The following is a 21,431-nucleotide window of genomic DNA, read 5'->3' as shown; positions in this document are numbered from 1 at the left end:
TACTTATTTCAACAACAAAAGTTTTCAATTTGAAATGAAAAAGATAAACGATTAAATTCTGAAATCAGAAAGTAAACACGACTTTACTATTCATTCAATAACAAACTCTCTCTTTAGAATTGAAAATATTTATGATACTTTGAAAGTAGGATTTTATGGAATTTCAGCTGGAGGTAGAAAAATTTGATCAATCAACCACAAATATATGTTTGATTTAAAAAAAAAAAATCCACTTTCTTCATTATTTCTTATAGATTCGAAAGAAAGAAAGAGTAAAAAAATATTCTATTACTGCAAATTTCTTTCAAATTTATCATGCGAACAACATTATTTAGAAGTTAACTTTTAAACAATGTGGGACAAAATATATTATTTTATTAGATAAATAGCTGAATACCCGTTCTTCGTACAAGGTACAAAAAAGCAAGGAATCAATGTATCAATACTGAACTACAATACCACAATCATGCACAAAACTGAAAGACAATTCACCATCATCATAGTTGGACAGACAGCCCAATGTGGGCCAATGCCTTCCTCTGAAGATTTTTCCATAACGACTTCCGATTTTGAAAGACAACTAAAAAATTTTAAATAATTTAATTTTTTAAAATTTATTGTTATATTTTGTTCTTGCTAGTAGCTTTACATTATTAAATTAATCAAAACTCGTTTTAAGTAGTTCAATTCATCAACTGTTTGCAGAATTAGTATGATGCTGTTGATGTAGGCGGTTTTTTCCGATCCAACGACTTTTAACGACCACGTTATGCTGTTTGACATATTCTTAAGTAGAAAAATAGCTTGTTTCCTTACTTTCTTTTCAGTTCAGGTAACAAATTTTAAAATAAATAAAACCTTGCTTTAAAATTGGGATCAACTACAGCCTTGTGGAAAACCACCAAAAGAGAGAGTGAGTCATTAAATGGCACTGGATTGTAAATTAGCAGCAAAGACAACTCATGAATGGCAAATTTACACTATTTTCTCCGGCACTTAATCCGTTTAGAAGAGGAAGTGTAAAAAACCTCTTTCACAATATCTGTATTAAAACTGTACAGTATGTATGCGGTTTTAACAGGTATCTTATAAACTAATATAATACTTTGTACCAATATTTGCACATTTGGTACCTATTAAAACTTCACCGTTTATAATTATACAAGTAGTTCCTGTTACCAAATATAATTAAGCATCATTGGCGCCATTAATGAAATGGCGATTACTTACATTTCTCTAATAGTTTTGTTTAATTGTTCTTTGAGTATATTTTTTATGCTTCTCTTAGTAACATTTATCCATTAGTATTGCCTTTAACATGGCTTACTTTTAATTTCATTTAGTAATTATTACAAAAATTCATTAAGCAATGTGGTCATCGAGCATTTGGCGATGTGAACCTTTATCTATCAAAAGGTACCCCAAAATAGATTCGAGTTACAGTGTCCTATATACTAGTGAATTGGTACTTAATAATTGTAGTGGTAGTTACGCTTCAGTACTCCCCCACCAGTATTCAATGAATAAATGATTTCCACTAGTTGATTCTTTGCTGTTTTCCGCTAGAAACTGGGAGAGCTGTATTAAAATTACCGGATTTTTTTTCAAATGTTGACTGGGAAGTCTGTATTAAGATTAATGTGAGCATGGTCACACCTGTATCTCCTGTTAGCAGTCGAGTGTGTACAGACTTCGTAGCTTGGAATCGTGACTGAGAAGCTACTGCGCGAGGAGGACAATGTCGCTAATAGCAGGTTAACTGTTCAATATGGACCATCAATTGAAGTAGTGGGCATCTAATACGTAGTGGGGATCGAGCATTCGACGTTGTCAACCTTTCAAAAGACATCCCAAGGCATAAACGAAATAATGCGTCCTATATACTAGTGAATTAGTGTTTAGTAATTGTAGTGGTAGTTACACTACAAGCGTAGATAATAATATGGTGACTTTTAAGATTTTCCGAAACGATTTTGGATTATTTCTCTATTAATTTTGCTTTATGAAACCTAGCATATTTTTTCACTTTATTAAGTAATTCTTACTAAAATTTATTAAGCATCATTAACGTTTAGAATAGTTTTATTTTACCAGTTTCTCATGAGCGAATTTGTAACATTTCTTCGTTAATTTCTCTTTTTAGTGCACAACTTAATTTTTGTTTCAGTTCGTGCATATTACTGAAATGAAAGTATTGCAGTCAGTATTGCATTTAGTAGTAATGCAGTCAGTAATAGTATAGCTAGTTTTCACCGTTGCTATAAAAAATGATGGGTTACAATTTCTCCATTAATTTTATTTTCTGGTACATATCTATTTATTTCAATTATTACTTAATCACAAATTTAATATCGAATCATTGGCACCTATAAGAGTATGGCAATTTCTTACGTTTCTCTTAATACGAAATACAGTCAAATCCCGCTATAGTAAACCATCGAAGGACCAAAATTTCGGTCCACTATAACCGGGAATTCATTATAACAGTTCCGGAAACAATTTTCACTAATGGTTCCCGAACTCCTCCCGTTTATTAAATAAATGACTCATAAAATGAAATACAAAAATGACTGGAAAATAATTCGTAGTAGCAAAAATGTGTTAACTTTTATTTATTATCAATCTTCGTCTTGCGTACAAAAAAAATTAGTAATCTTTAGCTGATGAGCAATCCTCAACATCAGACATGGAAACGCTTCCCGACTCTCCAATAATTTTTTTAAGAATTTATGTTATTCCGCATTTTAAACCTGTCTAACCAGACATTCGAGCTTATAAAAATAGTCTCACCCAATCGCTTAGCAAATTCATCGGCTTTACTTGAAGCATTTGTCCAGATAAAGGAAGATTGTGAATGCTGAACCAATTCAATAATGAAGAAAACAAGAAAAATGCTTATTGCTACATTCCATACTAAAAATGATTTTAAAAATCGGTATGTGTATTTATTTTGAAGTAGAAATTGTAATTACAAAACAATAAAAAAAAATCAGTCGAAGACAGAAAAAAGTTTATAATATCCAACATTCTCTCTTTTTTTGGTTCACTATATGCACAAAAAATAACATTATACGCGTGTAGCAAGGCACGGGAGCGAACATTTCGCTCACTATATCTGGGAGTTCACTATAAACCGTGTTCACTATAGCGGGGTTTGACTGTAGTGCAATTTCTCAATTCATTTTGCATTACAATACATAACTTATTTTATTTTATTTTAAATTACTGTTGATTTTAAATTTAGTTTTACACAATCACGTTTTAAAAACGTGAAATAATAATATAACTTAAAATACTAATTTTCTTGCTGTCCATTGAATTTATCTAATATAACGGAAAAAAATTAAATATAAGGAAGGTGAAAAAACAACTTTTTTTAATGAGAGCTATAAACTAATAAATATCCATAATGTAATCTTTAAATTCTTTAAAAGAAAAAAAATCGTTTACTGCAGTATCATCTATATAGATATTTTTCTTACGTGGCGACAAAAAAAAGCCTCATTACAACTCCCCGAATGGCAACGCTAGAAAATCAACCAATGATTGCTGCTAAAAATGTTAAATGACAAATCTAGCTGAGATGGCTCAACATATAGCGCTTTTAAAAACGGAAACTGAAATAACCAGAGAGAGCATAAGCTAGGCAGAAGTGAGTAGTCTTTGTCGATAGATCTCTATTTTAGTATTTTGTCGAAAGCGCTTTTTTTCACGAATTTATATATTACGAATTTATTTGACGATTTTTGATTTATATCACGAATTTATTTGTTTTACTAGAATTTATTTGTTTATGCAGGTTTTTCTATTGCAATTCACTTATTTCAATTTTTAATAGACTTAATTATAGCCAAAATTTTAACCTTTTTAAAGAGATATGAGTTTTAGAAATTTTATCTTAAGATTTTATACTATAGCACATTTCTAATAGGTTTAACGAATTACATGTCATTTATTTGAATTCAAATTTATTTTAATATTTAGTATTTACTAAAAAGATGTAATTTTTTTTAAAAAAAAAGTTGTTATATGGATTTGAATGATTGTTTTAAATTCTTAGAATTTTGTACATTTGCAATGTACCTAAGTTAGTAGCGAGCTTGGTTTGCGAAGCAAACCATATAAGATGGCGTAGCAATTTTCGAGGATTGGCGAGCGTTAGCGAGCAGGGGGAGCAGCCTACTTGTTTTTATTAATGGCGGATTCTAAGCGAATGAAGAAATTCCATTGATTCGAATCAACCGATTAAAATCGGTTGCAAGTTTGCGATTCGAATCACCGAATAAATTCAGTGATTTAATTTCAATCATGAAATCAGTACCCAAATATAGGGATCTGAAATTACCCCACACACATCCACAGTTTAAATTTCTAGACGCCAGACCAAACGTTTCTGGAGTTATAAGAGGGTCGCACGCACACTCTTAATTTTATTATTATAAATAAATAACAACAAAACAAAAATAAGCAAAACAAAAATAGTCAACAAAAATAAGCAAATTACATCCCCTCCCCAGTTAGGTGCTTGAGTAATATTTGGAAGACCTCAAAAAATTACATTTGAAGGAAAAAATATGGGCAAAATTTTATTTAAAAAAATAAATAAAAATTAAATAAATTAAAAAAAATTCGTAATGAAGAACATTTTTTGTTGTTTTTATTTTCACTGTAAGAAAATAAGAAATCGAAGCTACAATAAGATTTCCAAAATCAATATTATTTTGAGTTTTTTTCCTAGCAAATACCTCGCACGGCTATTTTAAACACTTAAAAGCAGGCCATATAAAAAAAAAAACCGCATTACTCTAAGAAGGCTTAGTTTTTAAATCACCCAATAGCGATTCGGAAAAGGAGAAATATTTCTTTGTGTTATAAACTCCTACACCCTAACTTCTACTTAGAAATCCCAAGATGTTGAAGAAATAAAATAAATGGAGGAGATAGAATACAATAAATAAATAGAAAGAAAAAATACATTATCGCCTGCGCGGAAAGCGAAACGTAACGCATGTACCCCGCAAAGTGTCTATCCAAAACACATATTGGATGATGGCGGGAAAAAAATTATACACCGAAGAATAAGTGGCTGACAGAGGAAGCTATTTCTCAGAAAGAGCGGCAGGAATAGGAGAAAATAGCCTGATTTAGATAAGATTCATTTGGGGTAATATCCCTCGCTTCATAAATTTTCTTATGGCGAACGAAATAAGAACGAATTCTCAAGATTTTCCCCCTTAAATAATGTAGCGTTTTTGCTGTAGTTAATTTTTTTTTTATGACGATAAGTTTTTTTTTTTTACCTCCTCGATGGGCATAAAATAGTGTTCTATATAGTGTTCGATAGGTTTTGGAACTGTGGGTATTTGGAACTTTGTTTTAAAGTGGTCCATTCACAAGAGCCGTTCGCCATCGTAATAGAAAATTCTCCCTTAAATTGAAACTATCATGTTTAAGTTTGAAAAAAAAAAATGTCAAATGTTTCATTTTAAATTTTTTTTCTGGAAACATTTTTGTGTAAAATGTTTCATTTTTATTTTTTTCCCCTGTTTGCTTTAAATATTGGATGATGAGCCGCAATGACTTAAGGGATACAGCGTTCGCCTTCCAATGAGGTGAACCGGGTTCGAATCCAGTGATGACCGGTCTATACGAATCCGCATCCGGCTTGCATCGACCACAGTACTGACGTGAAATACCCTCAGTGGTAGACAGATCATGGGTTAGAGTCCCTTCGCCATTAGGCTAACCGTGGGAGGTTCTCGTGGTCTTCCGCTCCATGTAACACAAATGCGGGTTAGTTCCATCAAAAAGTCCTCCTCGAAGGTAAATTTCACCCAGTACTTGATCCAGGAGTTTCCTTGTCTTCTGGATTGGGTTCAAAATTACAGGACTACGATGTATAAGACTAAAGTCATGACATGACTAAAGTCATGATGACTAAAGTCATTGATGTGCTAGATTAATTGAAATGGTTACTTAAGCGTTTCCATTTGTCATAATTTAAAATAGCAAAACTATTCCACAAATAACAGAGTTGGTCACACTTCATATTGTATAATTTTAAAAAAAAATATTTTTTCATTTTGTTAGCATTTTTTAAAAGTTACTTTAATTTATACACGAATTTTCTTCGAAGAGCAATCTCGAACAATTTTCTATTAAATATGTTTTAATGAATTAGATATCTACGATATAATTTTGTACAGCTTACAAAATGCTACATTATGTATTAAAACAACCTCAAAACTTTTTCGATGTGTTTTATTTCACTCAGCAAAATAAATAAATAAAATATTATAATTATAAAACGAGCAATTTATAGAAATGTTGGCATGTTAATAATTAAGTTGCTCTATCACACTATGGAGCATTATTTTTAAAAAATTAAAATACAGTTTGTTAAACCGTATTTTGGATAAAAATTATTACATAGCAATACAATTTAAATTTTGCCTCCTTTGAAAACTGTATTTTCTAAAACAGTATTTCAAAATTGGAAGACAGCAATTGAAAAAAATTTATATGAGAGTTTAGATACTCTAAATATTATAACCATATTCTACTTCTGAAATAATAAATCTTTGGTAATTATAAGGAATAAATGATTATTTTTATTATTGAACTTCAAGCATTCAATACATTCAAATTCATTCAGAATAATTCCAATAATATCGTTATATAATTCTTTAATTTAGATCTTTAGGCCACAAATTTAAATGCAATTTCAAGTTTTGTACGCTATATGATATACGAGTTAGATTCAAATTTCTTTCATTGTTATGATTTTCATTGTACTAATTCATTATAATTTATAAACTGATATGCGATGACTATTGAAATGAGCGTATTTTTAAAATGCCCATTGTGATAGATTTTTCTTTATATGCACTTCCGTTTATAAAATGAAACTCATATTGTTAAACTTATTCACAAAGTTTTGAATACTTAAGCACCATTATCCAAGCAGATAATAGTTAATTTCTTTATCTATTTTTTATTTTATAAGCAATTAAAGAAATATAATTTTTAATAATTTTTTGTGAAAACTCAATATATAATTAAAGCGTATTTATATTTAAAAAAGCCTTCTGATTTTTCTACAATTCAAAAACATTGGGTGTTCCGTAAAAACCACCGTTAATATGTATTTTTAGAATCTGATAAGCAAGTATAAACACCAAAAATTTTCTACTTGGATGCTGGCTTTAAAATATAATCTGACTTAAACTTCTTCTTACTGGCGAGTGTAAAAGCAATCATTAAAATCTTCAAACATTTTAAAACTTTTGAAAGATTAAAACCATTTTCCGCTCAAGTTTATTAAGTGAAACTGCACTTTTCAAACAATTTTTAAGAATTTGAGTTAATTGTTTAGTTTTAAATGGAACGACTCAAATCATTTTTTAACTGTGTTTCATAGAATATTATTTGTCATTTCCCTTTTTAGGATAAACATTAAAGTAATACTTTTGTCAGGACAATTTCTTACACTCATGGTATTTTATATTTTTGTTTCAGCTACGCAAAGTATTTTATTACTATCGATGAAAAATCTGAACCACATAGAGGATGTGTGGCACATGCTCGAAACATGTTTTAATTTATGAAAACCAATTTCTTGAATGGAAAGGTTAAATTAAGCAGAATTCTATAAAAAAAATTTATATTTCTATAAATCGTATGGAAAAGACATCACATTTTATTGACAAAATTATGAAACGGAAGTGAATTTGTCTGTTAATAATTTGAATGTAAGGTCTTAATTCCGAAATATTCGATTTGTTTTCTAAGAAATTAGGTTTTATTAAAGTCTGTGTTAGTTAATAACAATTCAAAAATTGCACTGGGTATATAAAAAAAAACTTCGCAAAGTGTTTAAATTAATAAGCCTCTTCTTTGTACAAATCCAATTTTTCTCAATCAATAATCTCTAACACGGCTCCAATTTTAATCAAGCTATAATTTCTAACTCTACTCCAATTTTAATGAATCAATTACCTCTAGCACTACTCCAATATTAATCAATCAGTAATCTCTAACACGGCTCCAAGTTTAAACAATCAATAAACTCTAATACTACTCCAATTTTAATCAATCAGTAATCTCTAACACTACTCCAATTTTAATCAATTAATAATCTCTAACACTATTTCAATTTTAAACAATCAATAATCTCTAACACTACTCCAATTTTAAACAATCAATAATCTCTAACACTACTCCAATTTTAACCATTAAATAAACTCTAACTTAATGGAGAATACTCAGCAAACAAAAGTGTTTAATAAGTGAACTTTTGAACATTTTTTTTTTTTGCGCAGTACTTTATAACTGTTTAGTTATCACTTATATTTGATTAGTTGTAAAATAAAGTAGATATAAATATATTTAAGATAAATATAAACACATATATAAAATTTTGAATTGCTTTTTGGTGTTTCCCTTCTTTACTCTTCTAAAATACTTTAAAAAAATATTTTTCTCATTCAAAAATTACAAATTTTAAATTACAAAAATTTCAAACATTTAAAAATTAAAAAAAAACAAGACAAATATACAATTTAAAAATTACACGTAACTTAAATTATAACGTTTGAAAATAAAATTTGCAATTGAAAAACTTTTTCTCTCCAAATTTTTTTTATTAAATCAGCTATTATTTAAGAGTATTAAGAGTCAATACTTCGAATTTGAACTGATGAAATTGAAGAGTTCCTTTCTCTTCCATTTTTCGTGCCACTACTTTTGAATCATCAATAAAAGTATCGCCAACTTAAACCACTTTTTCCTGCTTTAACTTACATTTGTTTAGGAAAACCAATAAATGGTGTTTTAACCAATTATCAAAGTATAAAGAAGTAAACTGTAAAATTTTTCTTTTTTAAAAAATGAATTTTTTAAAAATAATTTTTGAAATTTTGCTCCAAAATATACGGATTACGCACTGATTTAATAGAAATTGAATACAATTTACATGTTTAAACAATTGTAACGCCGTGGGCAAGAGTATTATTCATTAAAAGGCAATGCTAATTAGAAAAAGAAATATTTCACATACTTAAATAAATAAAAAAACAAATCTAGATTTGAAAAACAAGAGAAAAACTATTTTTGTTTTGTCTTTTGAATGCTCGTAACATCATTCTTGTTTCATCCAATTTGTAAACAAAAATATCCTATCTATAGATTTCGAGGGGACAGATTATGCCTACGAATATTTTAAAATCAATAACAGAAAGCAATTATCAAGCATTGGTTACTAAAAACTTGACTCTTACCTTATTTTTATTACCGAATGGTATTCATCACAATTAAAGATTGGAAGGTAATCATTTACTTCTCAAAACATTGGGTTAAAACAATCTTGTCAATTCAGACCAGTCTTCCTCACTTTTGTCTACCGAAAACTATTAAAATATCCTCAAATAGGTTTTAAATAAGTCCAAAATACTCCCATGAGCGAGTTTTGTTTGGGTTTCATTAAAAACAAGGTTTTATTAAAATCTACTCGCGTTTCGGTGCCATATCTTTATCAGAAGGAAAAAATTCATGAATATCAAAATAAAGATGACGTAATTTAAGTCACCCTAAAGAGATAAATGTACAGTTAAAAATAATATTGGCGACTGTCTGGGAAACATCCCTGAGGATGATCCGAAGGCATGCCATCGCAATTTTGATCCTTTGCAGAGGGGATTGATCACCTGCTTTGATAGCCCGACGACCTTCGCTTGAAGTCAAGTATTTTAAAGTTGAACAGTTTGACCAGGACCGATACCATGCACTCTCGGTCTCTACGCAGGCTGATCAAACTGGTCACCCACCCGCTTAGTGAACGCGGCCAGTGTTTCTTGACTTCAGGGTTTTACTGGGAACCATGTCTTTACGATCAATCCACTGCAGGACCCAAATATTGGAAAAATAAGATAATGTTAGTAGTTTATTTAAGTGGCACTAGAGCTGCGCTATTGGCGACGGTCTGGGGAAGACCCTCCCCGAAGGTAGTCCGAAGACACGGCATCACCGTTTTAATCCGCTTTGGTAGTTCGAAAATCTGCGATCGAAGTTGAGAACTTTACGGTATAGTGTAACGAGGACCCTTCGCAGGCTGATTAAAGCGGTCACCCATCTACTCACTGACAGCTGCCAGTGATGCTTGAATTTCTGTAATCAACTGGGAACTGTGTCCTTTGATCGGTCTACTATGGGACTGAAAACTGTGGTATATTAGCAAGATTAACAAAAGAGTTTCTGTTTTTGATGATTTGAAAAGCCACCCAAAAATCCAGATCAACGCATGAAATATATGTATGAAAGATATGAGGTGAGGAAAAAATCGAACCTTTAGCCTTCTTCCAGCAGTGTTTTGCAGCAGGCGGAGCTCTTGATGTAGCTTTGATGTTTCTCGAGATCATTTTTACTTTTTATTTTTACGAAAATAAATTCACTATTTTGGTATGTTAATCTTTAAGGGATAAACTATTAAAAAATACAAAACAAAAGTTATTATTTTTTTTAAAAAACTTTTACTGCGTTATTCCCCTTAAATACGTAAGGCGGGCAGAAGCAAAAACAGTTTAGAAATCTAAAATATCGCTATTGTGGAAGAATTTGACGAGAATGAAAACATCCAAACCTGTTAAATAGCCTGTACAACCAAGCTTCACCACCTGTAAGTTTCATCTAGCAATTAATGTTCTTTGATGCTCTCAGCTCCGCCTTTTTCACCAGTGGTTTGCTGGATTTCAATTGCGTCAGCACTCTTTCCGCGCTTGAATAGTAATTTGTGACCACTTACTATAAGTTCTTTGATCTACTTCATTTTTGATAAGAATTCTAAAACTACATATAAAAGGCGGTGATTAAGGAACATCCATTATAAATGTAGGTTCTGAATAAAGTTACTGTAAGTCTGATAAATTTTAAACATAAATTACAAAACCATACGGTGAGCCATGATGACTCAGGGGATAGAGCATTCGCCTTCCCCTGATTCGAACCTGGTTCGAATCCCAGCTACAGCTGATCGATACACTGATCTTGCACCAACCACAGTGCTGTCGTAAAATATACTCATTGATATGGTCATGGGTCGACTTCCCTTACAGTCAGGCTAACCGTGGGAAGTTTTCGTGGTTTTCATCTCAATATAACGCAAATATGATATAGTTCCATCAAAAAGTCCTCCACGAAGGCAAATCTCTCCCAATATTTGATCCAGGAGTTCCCTTGTCGTCTGGATTGGGTTCAAAATGACAAGGCTACGGAGTTGAGAGCATTAGTAGTCGTAAACCCAAATTTGGGTCGGCTGTTCAACGACGGTTATGAAATAAAACAAAAATCCATAAGGTCAATATCCATTTATTTAAATTTGTATTGGGGAAAACATTTCATACAAATTCATTATTATCATTAATATTAGCATCGGTAACAGATGCAACTTTTATAACAAAATTTAGACACAAATAATTACAGACATTTACATAGTATCACAGAAAAGCGGATTTTATTTACACATTAAATTCAAAACACCCTTAAAGGAAAATATCACTACAGGAAGTAAATTTTCATAAAGTAAATATTTATCACACGTTCTAATTTTCTTTTACTAAATCAATGTAAAAAGTACTAGGCGTGTTCGTAAAATATTACATAAAAGAAAAAAGAATCTTAAATGAAGGTTTCTTAGTTCAAACAATTTTTGACACCAAAACACCTTAAAAAATTTATATATACAGTGCGCCAAAATAGTAATAATAATGACCACCTTGAATAACTTTTGAACTAATGATCGGATCTTAACGCTCTAGGACTTACCAAGGTTCTAGCATATTTGAGGTACCCCCTTGAGCCATTAAGAGTGAGTCATGGAACGTGAAGATCCGATCATTAGACCTGAAGTGATTCAAAATGGTCCTCCTTCTTTTTTTTTTTTTTTTCTTTTTTTTTGCTCACTGTACTTAAATTAAAAGTTTTGGAAAAATAGGTTTCATTATACACAATACTTTTTATAGGAATCCGCCTCTTAAGAAAGTCTGAGTTTCAAATTTCTTTTCTTTTTTAAAAAAAGAAAAAAGAGAAAGTCTCAAACTTACATTAACACGTATCATAAGTATGACGTAACAGGTATACATTTACGATGCATAGAGGTAATATGATGCACATTTAAGTCTACAGTTCTTCACAACACATTGAGTAAAACAGTACACTTCACCAAAGTGTGTACATTTATTATTTTTATACATTTAGCTGCCCAATGAATATGGGTTACAGTCTTAGCTTGCAAATTATATATTCACGTAAATATATTCTTGTGCAGGAAATTTTGTCTAAGGGGCCATCCATAAATGATGTCACCTTTTTTTCATTATTTTTGATCCACCTTTACTCTTTTGGCGTAATGTGTAACACTTTACCATATTCCCTACCACCTTTATCACATGTCACACAATATGACATTTACATATACATTCGGAATGATCGGTTGTTGACCTCCACAGGTGAATGTTGACAATCACTTAGTTGTTTAGGTAAATGTCCAAAATATATAATAGGTCAAATTAAGTGCCACTTCCCGGTATACATTTGCCCGGTATGCCCTACATCAAGGTATTTTTAAGGTCAGGTGCCACTGTCCTGTATTCATTTAACCGGTACACCGAACACTGATGTTTCTCCTAATCTATCCACAGCAGATATTAAAATATCGGATGTGTATAATAATATCAGCTAATAAATTAATATCAAATCGGATATAACAAATAGTTCGGACATTCACCAAAGCGACTATGTGAATCTTGACACTCATCGGTGAAAGTCGACATTCTCTTGAGTTCGCTAATTTACGGTAACATATACATGTATTCAGGAATACTACGTTATATGATCATATTTTTTAAACTTACTTAGCATTTAAATAATTTTTAATTCCATTTGTGAACGTAACAATAATAATAATTACACACTTCGAAACATTTTTGATGAAAAACAATTACTGTTTTTAAATGTTTTTATTTTAACCACAACATGTGCGGTGGCACCTTTGATGCCGCTATCACATTTGATGAACCCTCCCATTCAAGAGTGGCATAATTTGTGGACGACCCCTACTTCTGTTTTCATCCACCGTAAGAAAACAATTGACCTTTGTAGAGTACATTTCAATTACGATTGAATGTGGTAGCACAAAGAAACTTTTCCTCGCCAACCCCAGTTTCGATGCTTATTTTCACTAATTGACCGTCAATCGTCTCCTTACGGTGAACAACAGTGTTTACAGAAAAAAGCTGTCAAATGATCTATATCAGAAAAACGATCATAATGAGTTGAAATATAAATAGTTAAAAAGAATCTGAACAGATAACTGTTTTAAAACATCATTCCGTTCAGCTTTATTTCTGTTTTAACTCAATTAGTAAAACGTGTTGAATATGCAAATTAAGTTGAATAATGACAAATTTACATGTTTATATAAGGCGGGAAGATTTGATTTAAGCACGTACTAATTGATTTAATTTCGATACTACAATTGAATTGATTTAATTTCATTTAATTAGCATTTGTAGTATTAATCTGCATGGTTTCAAAACTTAGTTAACTACAATAAGTGCCCTGGAAGTATCTCTATTATAAAAAATTCAGAGTAAAGAATGGTTATTTTTTTATTTGTATGCATTTAAAATGCAAATTTTGAAAAAATCAATTACATAAGTAGGTTACGAGATGTGTCAACAATTAGTTGCTTTAGCCCACTAATTGTTGCCTAGAGCAATTAATCCACTATAATTAATATCCGTATATCCACTATAATTAGAGGATTTATCCACACTCAGTACCGAAACTCTGATTCTGAAAACACTTTGTTGGAAGTTTGGCGTCAGGGAAATAACAAAAATTATGAATTTCTGAAGAACAAAAATTATGAATGAAATTATGAAAATTATGAATTTATTATTTCCTGAAAGGTCAAAATGTCTTGGTGTAGCTTATGTGTTTACTTTAATTAAGTGGATAACTCATAAATTGTGGCGAGATTTAAATTTAACTTCTCTCCCACTTTTTTTTAGTATCAATCGAGGGACGATACCAATAAAATCCCGAGAGCATTTTTGCCAATTCTTTCTAAGAGGGCCGGGATAGCCTGGTCGGTAGGGCGCTGGCCCCATATCCAAGAGGTCATGGGTTCGATCCTCGCCGGCCGAAGACTCCCCGTGTAGTAAATGGTGACTGATGCACGTTAAATCTGTCGAGTCTCAAAGTCCTCCATGTTCCCACAACAAATCAATACCTCTGGGGGTACTGATCCAGGAGTTTCCTTGTCTTCTGGATTGGTTCAAAATTACAAGGCTACGGAGTTGAACGTAAGTAGTCGTAAACCCATGAAATTGGGTCGGCTGTTCAACGACGGTTATAAAATAAAATAAAAATTCTTTCTAAGAGAGCCGTGGTGGCTCAGGGGATAGATCGTTCGCCTTCCAATGAGGTGTACCGTGTTCGAATCCCAGCGATGGCTGATAGATACGAATTCCGCATCTGGTTCGCACCGAGCGCAGTGCTGATGCATAATATCCTCAGTGGTAGACGGATCATGGGTTAAAGTCCCCTTGCCTCCAGGCTAGCCGTGGGAGTTTTTCTCCATAAAACGCAAATGCGGGTTAGCTCCATTAAAAATTCCTCCACGAAGGCAAATTTCTCTCAATACTTGATCCAGGAGTTCCCTTGTCTTCTGGATTAGGTTCAAAATGACAAGACTACGGAGATGAACATTGGCAGTCGTAAACCCAAAATTGGGTAGGCTGTTCAATGACTGTTATAAAATAAAAATTCTTAATAATAGCCAAGTTTTTCAAAAAAATATTTTTATTTTACGTAGAAATTCCTTCTTTCTGGAATTCTACGTAGCTTTAGTCAGGTTATTTTGGTATAGATTTGTATATATAATAAAAAAGGAAAACTAATATTTAGATCGATATTAAATGAATCTTAAATGCAGTGCAAAGTTATATCCCCACTAAACTAACCAACTTCAAAACGAACCCCAAGTCTTTTCTACATTGTTACCATATTGCATTCTTTCGAAATGGAACAGACGTCGCCAGGTTACTCGATTTCTCCACTTTCCACACTTCTCTCTCCGTTGCCAAGGTTTCGGCAAATTTTCGGTTTCTCCCTTGAAAGTATTTTCTAATTTATTAAGAAACGTACTGGCTTAGGAAGAAAAGCAAGATTTGTCGAGACCATGGTAACGTAAAGCTGAAAAGTGTGGAGGATGGGAAAATTATTCTATTCGTAAAGAGTCCCTTATTATTTCATTTTCGCACTTCGTAACCTACTTAATTTTATAGCTTGATTGAACATAAAAGAATTCTTAGTTTTTTAGCATATAAAACACTTTTTTGTTTGTCATTTGCTTTTGTTATTAATTAATTTCAACATACACATTTTTACCAGTATGATGTCTGCTTTACGGGAAATATTTCCTTTCTGGCCATCGTGTACGGAACGTAATCAGTTTTAGAGGTGACAGGTTTTTCCGTTTGTTTCTTTTCTTCCGGATTCAGTTCGTTTTCATTTGTATTTTTCGAGAAATCCAAATTGTTGTTCATATCGTTTCGATCAGTTTTATTTCTCTTCAAACGTTTGCCACCTCTCGGCCTTCTCCTATTCTGTTTACCTAAAACAAACAACGAATTATAAATTATTATAATACAAGATAAAATATAATAAGCTTTTAAATATTATTGTACCAAAATGTAAATTTTCTCAAGTTTTTTCTCTAACTTTTTAACATTATTTTTCTCATTGCAGTCCCTGGCCATACCATTAGACGTACTATAAAATTCTATGTAAAATTACAATTGTCAGGTGATACTATACAGCTGTATTATTTTTACTCGGATGAAACCGGTTTGCATTTCTTGACACTCCTGTATTAATGGGTTAACATTGTAATACAATACGTTAAAAATAAATACAAATAGAAAGTAGATAAAAAATCTCTTGAATAAAAACCCATTACATGTATGTTTAAATATAAAAGTATTGCATGTAAACTCGTGCAAAACATGTCATTATTAAAACACTACAGTACGTCTAATATATTTGATCTAATTATTATAATATACTAATATAACACCTGATGTAATACATATTCTATATTTTTATAATATATCGTATAGTTTATCTAATAGTCAAATTTATATGATGTATCGTTAATTTAACCAATTGATACACCAACGTAAACAAGTGCCAACCGGTTTCAGTCACATAAAAACAATAAAGCTGTATAGTATTACCTGATAATTAAGATTTTACATACAATCTTACAGTGCGTCTAATAATTAGAGCAGGGACTGTATCTTCATCTAGTATTCTAATTTGGGCTTAACAGTATCATTAAAAATAGGGTTTAAAGCAAACATTAAACTTCAAAAATGCTCTAAACAGCCGCACGTAACAGTTTTAAGTGCATTTCTTTTAGCATGACCTTGTGGATTGGGTTTTGCCGGAAAGGAGTGTGGGAAGTACAGGAAAAGATAAGACTGATTGTTTATAATTTGTAGTGTTTTCATGTATAAAATTACGACAATTTTTTGACTGGTATTTGCTTACGCATCTAACATTGCTATCTAGACAAGTGAGGTATTCGTGGTAGATTATAAACACAATCTGTACTGGACTATAATAGGTCAGGGCAAAGAATGCTTTGCTTCTGAATCATGTGCAATAGGTTCAAAGTTTTTGATTCAGTTTCCTTAACTGTCACCCGTTCGTATTCTGCACGCGAAAAAACTATTATTCGGGTGCGTATACCTTATTCGGGTTAGTCCTCATGAAAGTCCAGGAGTGTTACAGTGTCTGGTACTGTTTTATTGTTTTGAAAACGGTGTGTTTGTTCAAAATGTTTCCGTCGGAATTTATAGGGCATATACAGTGCACGAAAAGAAAAATGGACCACCTTGAATAAATTTTGAACTAATGATCCTCACGTTCAAGAACTCTTAACTTTATGGTTCGAAAGGGTGACTTCAAATATGCTAATTAATAAATGAAGACGATATTTTAAGTTATGAAACCAGGCACAAAACGCACATTCTCCGAATAAACATATCCTTTTTAAAAACGGATTAGAATTTCTGACCCCCAAAATATAAGGGGTAGCCGCAATCTGGGAAATAAGACCCCCATAGTTTTGTGAAGAGAGCTATCCAAAGTTTGGACCCCTTGATGTAAATTTACTTTATGCGCATTTCATGACAAAATTCATTGAGCAAAATCGGTTGAATAGCTCCTGAGAAATCGAATTTTTAAAAGAAGTCGTATATTTAAAATTCGATTTCTCGGAAACTACTCAACCGATTTCGCTCAAATTTCGAATTTCGCCTCGTAAAATTACATACCTTAAAATGGTGTAAGGGATTGTATACCTTAAAATAGATTTTCTTTTCGATTATTATTAAATAAAATAATAAATATTTACTAAAAATTTTATTTTGCACGGAATTATCATCGGATGACCGAATTTTATAATTGTATGCGAAAAAAATTTGAATGCACGGTCCTTTGTTTATTTTGCGCACTGTGCATTTTTTGTTTCAGTGATAAATAATGCTCAACCATTTTTTAAACAATTATTGGCGACTTGTTTAAAAAATTTATATATACTTCTGCTTCGTTTCGGAATGCACTTAAAATAAACTTATGTTTGTGGTATTTTTCATGCATACCAAAAAATGAAAATGAAGCTACCATATAGTTTACAATTGTTTGAAGTTTGACTTAAATATACTAGTATTTAATCCAAACTGTTGCTTTTTTAGTTTCTTTTAGTTTGCAAAATTTAAACAAATGTTCCGCTTGTTTATTTTATTATTATTATTATTTCAGTATTTTTAAAAAGGTTAACTATAACATGAAATTATAATTAGATATACTTTGAAATTTAAACACATAAAGAAATAAATATTTATGCGTCGTTTTCCCAACGATGCCGACAGTTAAAAAGTCTTAAACCAAAAACATTTTTCCAACGTTTTTAAGTCTGTATAATAATGCAAACTTTTTTCTTTTTTTCTTTTCAAAATGTTAATTCCTTTCAACTTCTATCATTTATGAATCTGGAAGAAGAAAAAAACGTTGTCTTCGGAATATACATACAATTTTAAAAAAAAATACAAGATTTTCCTTTCATCTGCAAAGCATTTACTTTTAAACAGATGTCCCTTTCTTAGTTACAGAAGATATACTTTATATTTTATGTTTTGCTTGTTACCGAATTTCAACATCTTTGTCATATTCAATATTTTTCGTTTTTAAGCCTTTCCTCGTTGAAGAAGTTTTATATTTGAAATAAAAATTCAAAACTAGTTTGTTTTCCCCACTGAAAAGGAAAACAAAAACTGAACTCTTTTGAGCTGAACGATTCGTAAAAGCATTTGTACAAAATCAGAATCATGATAGAAAAAAAATTGAAATAAAAATCGATAGCTTAAATATGGCCATAGCTAATTTGACAGCTTTCACTATAATTATTGTTTATCTCATCAATAAGGAATTTTGATGTGTTTATGCTAAAAATGGATCATTAAATATCTTTTTTAGTAACACAACAAATTTATTAAAACAAAAATAAATACATAATATCTCTATACGACAATGTTTCCCAAAGTGTGGTACGCGTACCCCCAGGGGTACGGGAACAGTTTAGTGGGGGCACGCGTTCCTATGCGAAATATCTCGCAACAAACGAAAATTTAAAGAAATATATTTTATTTAAAAACAAAGCTAGCCATAAAAATTACGATTACGTATTTTTCTATTGGTTATTTTTTGCAGAGTTAACAGTTAATAGTTAGTGGTGACAACAGCCAGTTGTGATTTTTAACTTTTGTGCAATTATTTTACAGTAAAAAAAAAAAAAAAACATTTTTTTTTAATTAGTGGTACACAGCGTTACGAAAAATTTAGAAAGGGTACACAGAAGTCATAAGTTTGGGAAGCACTGCTATACGATAATAACCCATGCATTCTTCTACCAAATCTGAAAGAAAATAAACAGTTCGTGTTCGTTTTTCCCTTTTGAGGGAAAAGTCTAATGGTTCTTCCTGTCACGTGTTTGATTTTTCCCTTTTTATAGCTCTGAATCTCACTTTATCAATGTTAGTTTAAAGTGTAACTATACAATTTTTATTTTTGACTGAGAAGTAGTGAATTAAATAAATCAAACTATTATAACACCTCCGGCAAATAAAATGCAAAAATAATTAGTTTGGGTACCAACTAATTAATGTTTTTGTCACAATTAATGACGTTTACTGCTTTCCACGCATTTGTGACAGTTAACGTGAAAAGGTTAATCTAAAATTAGATTTTAGAGCGGTAAATTTTAAATATGAGAGAAAATATAACATTGTATTTATTGACTTACAGTAGGTCCCAACTAAATAAAGACAACTTGATTTTTTGCTCTAACAGGACGCAAAAAAAAAACCCCCAATAACAAACAAACATAAAGTCTATATTTAAACCCATAACCACTATTGACTCATTTACAGCTCCACCTGGACAGGAGAAAAACACCGAAAAAGTAAAAAAAAAAGAAGAAAAGAGTGTCCTGCTGTAATAAATGCACTTGTGTAACAGATCTAATTATAATTCAGTTTGCCCTTTGCCACGGCATTTGCTCTAAACGAAACAGCCTGCAACGCCATCTAGCGAGAATATTGGCAGTCTGTCTCCAGGAACTATTAGGTTGTGTTAATGCCCGAAATTTAATTCATTTTAATAATCATTATTCGTTTTTGTTCATTTCTATGCGTCTGTTTTGTGCTCTATTTTATGTTTCAATAAATTAAATTAAAGCGAACCGTAATCTTAATTTTTCTAGCACACTCAGTTACACTTGTGATTGTAGCGGGTGGAACCTAGCAGGGCTAAAGAGAATAGAAGGGCTGGTTCACTCCTTTGAAGTATCTCTCGCCGCGCCGATCCTCCGACGTCACTCTAGTGACGTCACTTTGGCGTAGAGCTCGCACTAAGGCTCCTATACTATCAGAGCTGACCTATCAAGCAATATTGGAGCAAAAAAGTTTGCAAATTAACGTTATGTTACTATTGTGCTTATGTTAGCTCCTTGGAGCAAAAATAGATGATGAGTCGGCCTGTATAATTCAGGGGCTCTAGCTCGCACTTTTACTTCAAGAACAGAGCGTTTGGCCTTACTAGCTCTAACTAATATTGGATAATTTCTTTTTGCGAGATATTCCAAGACATTTGTTATTTTCTATAATGACTTTCCTCAGTTTTTGCAGTGAATTTACAAGAATTTAAAACTATTATCGAAATGCCAGTTTGCGCGATTGCAACTTGCAAAAATTCTGATATAAAAACAAAAGGAAAAAGTATAATTTTTCGCGTGTTCCCTAAAGTAAATGAACAACTATGTAAAGAATGGATTCCGAAATGACACAGTTAATATAAAACAGCAATACGCTTATTCTGTCGTAAAGAACTTTTATAAAAATTCATTATCTAAATAGAAACCGCCTCGTTACTTCATAAAGAAAGGCAGGTGAAAAGAATTAAAAAATAGATAAAGTCAAAGGAAATTAAAATGTAAGTAAAAAGTATAAATAAAATATATTGAAATTCTCCTAATTTCATAACATATTTTTTAATGTAGTTATTCTAAATATTTATGATTTTTTTTAAAAATTATATTCTCTTCAATTTAAATATCTATAAACTATATCATCGTAAATTTAAATGTCTATAAACAATTGCAAAATTTCTAATGTCATTATGAACCTAAATTATTATTTTGTTTCAGTAATTAGCGTTTAAGGTTGATGTTTCCTAATGATTAAGTATGAACAAATTGCTATTAACGACATATTTTAAAATCAGGGATTCTAAATTTAACTTAACTTATCTTTATAAAAGAATATGTAGATAAAAAAAGTGTCGATATATGCCTTCATTTTTCTTAATAGTTAAAGTTAAAACTGAACTTTTGAAAATAAAGTATTTATCGTGTCATTTTCACCAACTAGCAGAACATTTTTATAAGTTTAAAATGGTATTTTTTTTATATAATAACCAAGAAATTTTTTTTTGAACTATGTTTATGAACGGAAATAATGTGTTAATTACGTAAAGTTTGAAGGCTAATAACCAGAAAAAGTCTAACTTATTTTTACAAAGAGAAAGAAGCAAAGTTATCATATCTTTGCTTGCGATCTCCGAAATCTGTGGACACAGTGACGTCATGAGGAGGGAAATCGTAGCTTCAGCTCTAAGAGCGGAGTGAACTAGCCCTTGTATTCTCTTTAGCCCTGGGAACCTAGTATATCCCAGCCAGAGGAGATTTTTTTTTTAAAATCTCGCCAAGCAACTTTTTGAAATCTCGCGAAACTAGGTTTCTGGAAGATATT

The 21,431-nt window shown here is 31.3% G+C and overlaps 1 protein-coding gene across 1 annotated transcript in view; it reads right to left on the bottom strand.

Moving 5' to 3' along the window:
• Positions 1-12,070: 12,070 nt before the first annotated feature.
• The window catches only part of LOC107440264 (uncharacterized), a 32,746-nt gene continuing 23,385 nt past the window's right edge, over positions 12,071-21,431 (bottom strand). Inside the window, exon 4 of the mRNA XM_016053142.4 lies at positions 12,071-15,673. Within this exon, the coding sequence (XP_015908628.4) occupies positions 15,444-15,673 (230 nt within the window). The 3' untranslated portion in view covers positions 12,071-15,443. The remainder of the gene's footprint in view (positions 15,674-21,431) is intronic.

The sequence above is a fragment of the Parasteatoda tepidariorum genome, chromosome 6, assembly GCF_982258835.1.
Source record: "Parasteatoda tepidariorum strain Cologne lab strain chromosome 6, Ptep-v5.0, whole genome shotgun sequence".
Taxonomy (NCBI): Eukaryota; Metazoa; Arthropoda; class Arachnida; order Araneae; family Theridiidae; genus Parasteatoda; species Parasteatoda tepidariorum.
Note: the sequence above shows the minus strand (reverse complement) of the source record. Positions and strands in the feature narration are given on the sequence as shown.